The sequence below is a fragment of the Castanea sativa genome, chromosome 6, assembly GCF_040712315.1.
Source record: "Castanea sativa cultivar Marrone di Chiusa Pesio chromosome 6, ASM4071231v1".
NCBI lineage: Eukaryota > Viridiplantae > Streptophyta > Magnoliopsida > Fagales > Fagaceae > Castanea > Castanea sativa.
In genome coordinates this window covers 5,626,799-5,638,212 of record NC_134018.1, presented here as the reverse complement: position 1 = coordinate 5,638,212, position 11,414 = coordinate 5,626,799, and the positions used below count along the sequence as shown (strand labels likewise).

The window sequence follows — 11,414 nt, the reverse complement described above, 5'->3', positions numbered from 1 at the left end:
TTTAATAAATAGTAATACATTTCATAATCATATTTTCATTTATTATAGGAACGATCACAAATTTAATATATATAATTTTTGTCATACCAAAATGAAAATAATACAATTTTTCTCAAGAATTCAAAAGGTAGCAAAAATATTAATTTTTTAATAAAAATTATTTATAACATTTTGTTATCATTAAAAATTATTTAAAATTTGAATTTTTTTTTTAAGTTTTTTAAAAAACTTCTTCAAATCCAATCGTATCTAATGTACAATCAAAAACACCAAAAAACTTATAAAAAATTTTAAAAAAAATTACAATTCAAAAAAAGAAAGGGAAAAATAAAAATCATATCAAAGTCAAAGTTCTTTTGAATATGTAAAACATTTCAAACGTGATGTGATCAAGCCAAATATCCAATTCATAATCAAAGTCAAAATTTTTAATAAGATTTTGAAATGACGCAGTAGAAATATGTCATTATTCCCAAGAAAAAAAGTGATGGTTATAGCTTTATATATAATTATTCTAACCAAGAGTACAAAGGGGAAATTTAAAGATTTTTTTTTATAATAAAAATAAGAAGTATTGTGTTAATACCATCATAATCTAATCTAACACCTAATTTAACATATGGAAAATGATTAGTTAAATAAATAATTTTACACACAAAATTGAATTTTTTTACTGAAAAATCTCAAAGAATACACAAATGAGATAAGGAATATGAATAATACAAAATATTTGTAAATGCTTAAAAAAATTACTCAAGTATCTAAAAATATCATATAATAAAGACATAACAATTTGTTACTAATATGTTAAACAAAATATTTACAAATAATGAAAAGAAACTGTACAAATTCCATCTTCTTCAACCGTATGAACTGTTTGTCATCGTATTGTCCAAACTATCTTGTTGTTTTCCAAATAAACTAAAACCTGACAACAACACAAAATATGGACATATTATAATATGATTTTTTCCTAAACTTGGTCAACAATATTAAAACTATTTTGTGTTGTAAATAAAATGATAAAAAAAAAAAACTTGCATCAAGTAACACATATAAATTAGTCAATAATAAGACAATGAGAGTACAAACCTCATAAAAAATCCAACAAAAAATGAAAAAATAAAGAGAGAGAGAGAGAGAGAGAGAGAGAGAGAGAGAGAGAGAGATAGATAGATAGAGAGAGAGAGAGAGGGGGCGAGAAATAACCTTTTTGTGTGGAAAAAATATGCATAAAATGGGACAAAGTGACAAATTTATAGTAAGAAGATGAGATAAGAAAAGGCAAAATATAGGAAGATAAATGGACAAAATTATATATATAAAGTTAAAACCATCTAAGAGGAATATATATATATATATATATATATATATATATATATATATATATATATATATATATAAACAATACTTAGTTATAACATCAAAATTAAAGTATGTAAATATGTAAAGTTAAAACCATCTAAGTTGAATTTGTAAAGCCAATGTATTTATATATTTAATATTGTCAAAAAAAATTAAAGGTAAAAAATAAATATAAAAAACAATAATGATGTGGCAATGACGTGGAGAATGAAGTGGCTTAACAGGAGCATAGCAACAATAAATGCTATGCTTCCGCTTTTATATATATATATATATTGATTAAAATTCAAGCCAAGTTTAAACTTCTAAATTACCAACCAAAAAGACAAATCCAAGCAGTATACAATTACATGGAGAAATGAGTCATTGTTTCATTCAGATAAAGCTGAGTTTGATGACATCGTAATTGGTTTAAATGAACTCTATGAACAATTGAAGACAATTGAGTACTTAAAATGGAAAATTACTCAAATAAATATCTGAAGATGACTTTGAGATTGCATAAAAGCTGCATAAAATATTATCCATAGAAAACCATGACAAATCAAATTTAATAAAAGGGGCTTGAAATATCATAGAATCAATGAGGATTGGTTTCAACTAAAAGGTGTTCTCAATTATACATTTTTTTTTCCTGAAGAATGTGGAGGAACTGCAATAATTCAATTTCTAATTTTTTTTTTTTTTGATAAACAATATCCATCTCCTCTTCTTCTTAAAAGAATTAAAGAATTTACTTGGATTTACAAAATTGTCTATTCTTTTCATTTTTTTTGCTGGCATATCACAATTCATGTAAGCAAGAAGTGAGATCAATGAAAATATCTTCACTGCAGGGAATTGTGAGACCACCCATTGGATAATCAAATCCAAATTCTTCCTCGGCCTTGTTTAGAAATTGTTGAAATGTGGGCTGGTTCAAGAACAAAATAGGAATCACAAATCGCTTCTTTTCACATTCTCCAACATATACTGCAAGGTAGCCTTTTGGAACATCTAAAGATTTTGAAGCTGCATGTTTTGAAAATGAGTTTGATTGGCGAAGAATGTGCATAGCATGTATAAGACCAAGCAAACGAATAGCCATTGCTATCTGTCTCTATTATTGCCTGAAAAATGGCAAAGATCACAAACGAGAGAGAGGAAGAAGTAAGGATTTGATACCAGAGGATGTGAAGACTTGTGGCTATGGAATTATATGTACAAGGTAAGACCCAACCCAAAAACTTAAACTAAAATAGTTTTTTAGACCAACCTCATTTTTTTCAATCTCCCTCCGTTTTTGCTTTTAATCTACCTTTGTTTTTACTCTTTCACTTTCTGCTAATACCTTCCACTGCCTATTTTGATCTCCCTTTGTATATGGTGCAATTAAATAGTCTGAAATTTTAATCAAGCATGTGAATTTAGGTGAAAAATCCATTAAATAACTTATTGCTCCACAATTGATTTTCCAACTTCTATAATTGCAGGTTAACACCTTCCTTTTGAATGAGGTCAATAGACAAAAAACCCAAAGCAATTCCAGTTTTGTTTTTTTGTAATTCGAAATGTACTATGTATATAACCATGTTTTGAAGCTTGGCCTTTGGTAGCAATTATTTCATACAATGGACCTTACAAGAAGACTAAATTACTGAACTTTTTTTGAGAATCAACTAAATTATTGAACTTAATGAGGTATATAAGGCTACATTCAAGAAATAATTAATTAACCATGTTCTAAGGCATCGACATGGTTGCTGAAAATTGTCCTAGAGACTGATCTCAATGTTGATTTTTTTTTCCTTAGCTCATCGTGCTTAAATAGTAGTGACATTACATAAGAGGCATAGATTTAAATTAAGTCTGCAATTAATTAAAACTTCTCAATTTGAGGAAAATATCGCACCTACAATAGTTTAGCACGTGCCCATTAGGAAAAAATATCACAAAAGATCCAAAGAATTTTCCAAACAACTCAACAAATAATTTGGGATACATCTCAAGCCTAAAAATGACTAAGTCGGATAGTTTACTACTCAAGACACCATTTAAGGCACTTTGATGGAGACATATGGCTACATAGGGGTGATAGACAACAAATCCCAAACTTTAATCCAATTACCATGGGTACCAATCTATACTAACACAGAACACTTGATAGAAGTGGAGACAAACAACAAAGTGAAAGTCTAATCCCACAATCACAAAGGTGATGCAAACATTTTGACTCCAAATATTTATGGCCATTTAAGCATACTATTGTCGTGAACACATCTCTAAAGTGGACTCCGTTAAAGTCAAGTTTAAGGTAAGTGTTAGGTTTTAAGACCTTAGGGACTAATGTATTAGAACTTCAATGTGTATTATGTTAGCAAACTATGATCAAAACATTTAGTCTAAGTTTAGACTTGCTCAAAGTTTGGTTTAATGTAAGTTTGGAATCGAGTAGTTGCAGGAAATTACTGTTCTATTTCTGCACAGCTCAATCAATCGAAGAATAGACTCGATCGATCGAGAATCGTGGATCATGAATTTTCTGCAGGATTTTAAGTCGGCCCAAACTGCAGTTCAAGCCCATTAAGGATTAGGGTTTCAGATCTACTTCTCCCACTATATAAAGGAAACTCTAAGCACGTTTTTAAAGGCTTCTAAGAGAGAGAAGAGTATGCATCTTTTTGCATCTAGGGTTTTGTACCCAAAACCTTTCTAGAGTCTTGTTGTTGTTCATATTGCTATATGTGTGAATCTCTTATGAGATCTAGAGGTGTTTGCCTTCACATATACTTAGGGTTATCAAGAATCAAGATTATGTCAAGAACTTGATGATCATTTAGTGTTTGCATTAAGAGATTAAAGATATACAAGCGGGAGTATTTGTACTTGCTGGAGAATCCAAGAAAGAAGGAGTCCGTGGTCTCGGAGCTTGCACGCGGTCGTGTCAGTAAGTTTTCTACTGGTGGGTAGCAATAGGATATTAGTGGTCTAAGTCGCTATTGTTCAAATTTCGATTTTTTCATAGTGGATTCAGGTTTACCTTGAGGATAGCTAGGTTAAATCCTCCCCAAGTTTTTTACCAATTTGGTTTTCCTAAGTTATCATATCATTGTGTTATATATTTTTCCGCTGCATTTCTTGATATGATTATATGATTGTGTTAACTTAGATCTGAAATTTGAACTAAGTAATAACTTGGCTTGTTAACTAGGTTAATGCAATTGTGTGTTTAAGGGGTCTAAACAACTGTACAAGTGGTATCAGAGCAGGTAGCTCTTTTGTTGTAGATCTTTTGATCTCTGAACTAATCCTTGATCCCTGCTTTCATGGATAATTTTACGTGTCTTACTGTTTTTTGACTGTGATGATTTGAATAAAAAAGACACTGTTGTTTCTATTGATTTTATTGATGCCTGTGAAACTCTCCGTAAGGAATTATTAAAATCTTTGAAAATTGCTAAAAAATTCAAGGAAGAGTTAAAATTGGCTAATCTTGAAAAAAAGGAATTGGTTGTTAGATTAGATGAATCTAATAAAAAGAATGAATTTTTGAGAAATCAAATTTCTTCTCAAGATGAAAAGATGAAAAGATTGGAACAAGAGTTAGTTGAATCTAAGGCTAAAATTGAAAATTTGACTAGTACCAAACTTGTAGTTGATAACAGAAGTATTTATGTTTCTCTTAAGCCTAAAACTGAAAAAGTTTATATCCCTAATTTCAAGAGGAATAATAAAAAAAAGGCTTATTGTGCTAGATTAGACAAAGGTAAAAATTCTGATGTAGACGCTGAAATTTTTAAACCTATGTCTAAACCTACTGTTAGAGAGCATAAGAAATCTGTTTTTGTGCCTACCTATCATCTTTGTGGTGTTGTTGGTTATATTAGATCAAATTGTTCTTTGTTGAGGCAAAAACCAAAATCTGAGACTAGATTTGCTGTTAAGAATACTGATATTCCTAAATTTGTTCCTGTTTGTCACTTTTGTGGTGTCTCCAGTCACATTCGTCCTAATTACCATAAATTGAAATTTAAAAATTCTGTATTTCAATCTAGGATATGTGATGATATTTCTCCTGCCATAAGTCCATATAAATTGTTTCATATGCTTTTGAAAAATTTAAGCTTGTTGGCTTGTGAAAGGAATTTGCAAGATTTCAATTTTTCTTAGAAGATTGGTGTAATCCCTCAAATACACTCTGATTCTCATGGATTTTCACCTACAAAGCCGAAGACTCATGCTATATGGGTGAGAAAAGATTCTCTAAGGTGAGTGTTTTTTACTTGTCTTTGATTTAATTCTTTCAATAAATTGTGGACATGTTTCCTTTTTCTTTTTGGTTGTTTTATTTTCTTAGGTTGTTTTAACTATTCAAAAATCCAAAAACATTGAAAATTTTCAAAAAGACAAAAATATTTTATTTGTGTCTTGTTTTATTTGTTTTGAGGATTACGTGAGTTAAAATATCTCTCTTGATTTAGAACATGTTTGACATTGCGAAGAAACTTGAATAGTATGTGTTATATAAGTGCTAAGCTACTTATGATTTTGTGTGAGTACGTACTAGTTTGTACATGTACTCATGGGTTAATTAAAAAATTGATATCTTTTATTTGTGTACCCTCTATAGCTTAGTTTAGCACTGTCATGCATTGTTTTTGCATTTTATTCATTTAGCATAATGTGTGCCTTTTGTTTTTTGTCATAATTTTTTTTTTTTAAAACCAAAAAGTTTTTTGTGTTTTGTATTACATATCATAGATATGTAATTGAGGTTGACCATATTATCTTTACATAACATACTTGTGTACCTTGTTTAGCTTGGATGGACTTATTTATTGCACTTTACTAGTTTGAGCTTTGTAGTGCATGTTGTGTGGGAAGATGTTTATAATTTTTGATTCCTTTGTCTTGATCTTGAAGTCACATGCCTTGATTTTCGGACTTGATCTTAATGAAAAAGGCATAAATAGCCATCTTACCACTGTTTACTAACTAATCATAAACACCTTAGTGCATATCGTAAGATTTTGTGCTCGAAAAAGTGTAGCACATGCACAAAAAGAACATAAGGTATAGCATCAGTTTAAATGCTAAAATTGGTGTGTACATTATTGGACTATAATAAATTCAATCAATTAAAATTGGTGTGTACATTATCCCGGCAAATTCTTAATAAGTTTTTGATCAAATAAAATTGGTGTGTATATTATGAGGCAAATCAAGAAACTTACATGATTGCAAGCTTTTATTTTAGGAGATGTGAGAGTTATATGATGTAACTCTCTAAGGGACAGTCTCTTTTAAGTGTATGTGATGGATTTGTAGAAATTGTGCTTAATTACTATTCACATATCACCTCACACGTCTCTCAAACTTTTGTTAGTTGTACACACTACACAAGTTACTCTTTGCTAAACTTTGTACATGTTATTGTGTGTGATCTTGTTATGGCCATCCAAGATTATGTTCTCCATAGTGTTTGATGCAAAAAAAAAATTTTTTGATGATTAAAATCTTGTTTTTAGAAAATCTGGGTTGAATACAATTGTTTTTGAAAAACTATTGATCTCATACTCATGCATTTCATTCATAAAATACAATGTTTTGAAGAGTTTCTACATAAAATTGCTTTGTTTTTCAAAAATTTAAGTTTTCTAGATTTTCGATCGATCGAAACTGTCTCTTGACCGATCGAAATTGCGATAAAAATTTTGATTTGAATTTGCCTGGCTCGATTGATATTCGATCGATGCTCGATCGATCGAAATTGACAAATTTTTAGTTTTTAAGTATTTGACCAAAAAAGTTTTTTCATGCATCATTTGTGTTTAGGATTCACATACATTGCATTGTTTCTATATCCATCTTGCAGTTTTACAATTATATCTCTCATTGTTTTCATACATACCATGCATACACTTTGCTAAATTGGATACCCAACTTGATTTAAAAATTGATTGATTGATTTTTGAGTCCTTTATACATTCTAGTATATGCTATTTTTATGAGTGAATTATAGAAAATATTTTTCTTAAGAGATATGACGGATAATCAATATGCAAATATTTTCTCTACTCATGCAATTGTTTATGGGTCACATAGTGTCAAGTTTGCATTTATTGAAAGAGAGAATATTTTTCTTCATGTGTATCCTCAACTTAATTTTTTTTTAAGTTAGGTTTGTGTGTTTTTTTATTTTCCCCACCTCCTATATTTTCCCCAAAACTGTTTTTCTCAAACCTTGTTTTGTTTTTCCTATTTTTATAGGGGGACAAGCTTGTTTTTAACATTTATATTTTTCATAGGGGGAGTTGTCTCTATTTTTTATAAAGTTGAATTGTTTTTTGTTCCCTTAATTCTCTATCCTTTGTTGCGTATGTCTTTTTTTCACTCTTGGTTTGATTTGTCTTTGTCAATACGTGACAAAAAGGGGGAGAACTAGATAAAATGTCTTTGGGAATTCTATTTTTTTTTTTTGTTTAAGGGGAGTTGAATTTGTTTTTGAAAGAGGAGAATATAAAAACTTTTTGATGTATCTAACTTAGGGGGAGAGCTAGTTTTTTTTATATTATGTTTCTTATTGGTTTACTTGTATTTTCCACACATGCATTTATGTGTTTGTTAAGTGTTATAGAAATATACAGGTTGATTCAGTCGTGCTATTGTCTACACTTGCAACTAATAGATAGTAGTTAGGTTGAATTGAGTTTAGTGCTTTTTAAATCTGATTGAGCTTTTTGTAACTTTGAGCATTTCATGTTTGTGATATGTTTTGTCATGGATTGGCAAAGGGAGAGATTGTTAGGTTCTAAGACCTTAGGGACTAATATATTAGAACTTCAATGTGTATTGTATTGGCAAACCATGATCAAAATATTTAGTCTAAGTTTAGACTTGCTCAAAGTTTGGTTTAATGTAAGTTTGGAATCGAGTAGTTGCAGGAAATTATTGTTCTATTTCTGCACAGCTCGATCGATCGAAGAATAGACTCGATCGATTGAGAATCGTGGATCATGAATTTTCTGCAGAATTTTAAGTCGGCCCAAACTGCAGTTCAAGCTCATTAATGATTAAGGTTTCAGATTTACTTCTCCTATTATATAAAGAAAACCCTAAGCACGTTTTAAAGGCTTCCAAGAAAGAGAAGAGTGTGCCTCTTTTTACATATAGGGTTTTGTACCCAAAACCTTTCTAGAGTCTTGTTGTTGTTTATATTGCTGTATGTGTGAATCTCTTATGAGATCTAGAGGTGTTTGCCTTCACATATACTTAGGGTTATCAAGAATCAAGATTATGTTAAGAACTTGATGATCATTCAATTGTTGCATTAAGAGCTTAAAGATATACAAGCGGGAGTGCCTGTACTTGCTGGAGAATCCAAGAAAGAAGGAGTCTATGGTCTCGGAGCTTGCACGTGGTTGTGTCAGTAAGTTTTCTACTGGTAGGTAGCAATAGGATGTTAGTGGTCTAAGTCGTTATTGTTCAAATTTCGATTCTTTCATAGTGGATTCAGGTTTACCTTGAGGATAGCTAGGTTAAATCCTTCTCAGGTTTTTTACCGGTTTGGTTTTCCTAGGTCATCATATCATTGTGTTATTTATTTTTTCGCTGCATTGCTTAATATGATTATATGATTGTGTTAACCTAGATCTGGAATTTGGATTAAGTAATAACTTAGCTTGTTAACTAAGTTAATCCAATTGTGTGTTTAAGGGGTCTAAACAACTGTACAGAAAGTACTCGATTTCCTTCAAAGACAATATACTGATATAGGGAAAGTAACTTATCATAGAAATCACACTCATACAGTTCTCCAAAATGCAAATATGATCAGAAATTTGATGTATTAAACCGTGCTTCGTAACAAAACCTGTATTTAGCAAGTTGTTCAATGCAGATAAAAAGAATATCCAATAGGAAAAAAAGAAACCCAAAGATTCCCATATATATTGGGATGCCTTGTGACCCGTTTTGCATATTATCCCATCTTTTGTACTTTTTTTTTTAATATTTTAATCCATGTTTGAGAATGAAGAGGATGTTGTTCACGCAAATGGAGACCAAAGCATAATAGAAGCTCTTGACACCCTGCAGGAGAGCCAAATTGGTGCTACTGCTCTCATAAATTCAGGAACTAAGAGGTTCGTTGGTAGCATAAGGAGCAATGACACCCATGTCTTGACCTATTTGCAAAGATTGATCAACAGAGTGGTAGAGTTGATGCCTAAGTAAACAGAATTGCGGTTGTGGAGATACGGATACAGCAAATATATCTACAGATTGTTGACTGAATATGCTTTCTAGCCACCATTTATCCCAACCTTTATTGTTTGGCAATGTTAGCTTTGAAACTAGCATTGGGTTGGAGGTTCATTGGCTTCTAGCTTTTGGTTTAAAATCCTCATTCCACAGGATCCATGAATCCTTCCACAAATTCACTTTCTTCCCATCTGCAATTACAAATCATTCTCCTCTTCAAATGGTTTCCCTGGCACCTAAAATTCCCTTCCAAATTGACAACATTGCTGCTTTAGTGTTTGCCTCAAAGAAGCTTTTGACAATGGCATTGATCATTTTGCGCGGTAGTTTGGACAGCAATGCTCTATGTATCTTAGCAAACTTATTGAGTCCTAAATGCCCACATTGTACTGGGTGTCATACAGATTCCCACAAGTTCAAAGCAAATTAGAATCTTTCTGACTTAACAGAATTCCATCAAAACGTCCTGGTAAGTGGTAACCTTGTCAAGCCTATTATAGAGCAAGATTGGTAGTTGGAAGGTTGAAATTGTGTATGAAGGGATTGTTTGAACAATTGATCTTATCAGAGTAACCCTGTCAAACTCATTATAGAGCAACTACGTTAGACAAATATTTGCTCCTCCAACCATGGAGCTTGCTTTCCATTCTTTCATTTATAAACACAAAATCCTCAATTTTCTTTCTTGACAACATTAGAAAGGAAGAGGATTGTCCAAGTGTTTGAGATCGGGCTTTAAGCACCTTAAACCTTTGCTTAAAAGTGCACAACTCTTACGTTTAACCTACCATTTCACAGCAAAGCCTTAAACAGATGCATTTCGTATTCACTTGAAAACTGTATGGAGGAATAAAATGCCATGAATCAAGTCCAGCATGTAGCTTACTTCAAACATAAAAGTTACAACCAACACTATCACTATTTTTTATTATCTGATATTTAGTAGTGTACTGTGTACACCATTTGTTCATACAATATGCCTACAACACACAGAAACCACTAGCTAGATCAGCAAAATCTTGTCAATATCGTTCAGCACAGTCCAAGTAAGCCCAAATCAATATATATATATATATAAACAGAGACCTCATGCGGAAATGCATGAGATTCTGCCATGTGGCGCTTTGTATGAGTACTTTTTTCTTTAATTTTTCACCTCCCACCTTCTTATCAATGATTAGTTTAAGCCATAAATGCAGAAAATTAAAAGATTTGGTTCTACTCCATTTTCCAACTTCTTGAATTCTTCCACTTTTAATTTCATTAATTTAAAAAATAAAAAGTTTTCTCCATTCAATGTTAGTTTTCATGTTCTTTTATATATACCAGTTTCACAAAATACCAAAAGAAAAATAAGACTAGAGAGATAGAGAGACAACGAGTGAGAAATTAGTGTCAACAAGAGCATGAAATTGGCTTTGGTTTCAAGTGCATATGATCTAAACTTCTTAACAACACTATCAAAGCTTGATACAATGCTTTAACAACATATGGGGTTTCTAAAAGGTATGTGTTTTTTGTCTTTATTTATATTTTGGAAAGTGTTTAATCTTTGTAACTGATTAAGGTACTTAGATGTAAGTAAAATTAAACTCTTGGCATAGTATAAGTTTATGAAATAGTATAAGTTTATATTTTTATGTTCAATTATTGTTTTATTTTTAATCTCTTGGCATGTATATTTAGTTTTACGAATTAGAAATTATAAACCTTAAAAATACTTCTAAGAAAAAGAAAAAGAAATAATAGAAAATTTTATATTGGAAACGGTCAAATGTAAGAACTAAATATATAAGTACACCTGATCA

General features: G+C 30.9%; 1 protein-coding gene across 1 annotated transcript; it reads right to left on the bottom strand.

Annotated features, from left to right (window-relative positions):
• Positions 1-2,149: 2,149 nt before the first annotated feature.
• On the bottom strand, positions 2,150-2,452 carry LOC142641338 (auxin-induced protein 15A-like). Its single transcript, XM_075815750.1, has one exon. The coding sequence runs from the start codon at positions 2,450-2,452 to the stop codon at positions 2,150-2,152; it is 303 nt and encodes a 100-aa protein (XP_075671865.1).
• Positions 2,453-11,414: the final 8,962 nt, after the last annotated feature.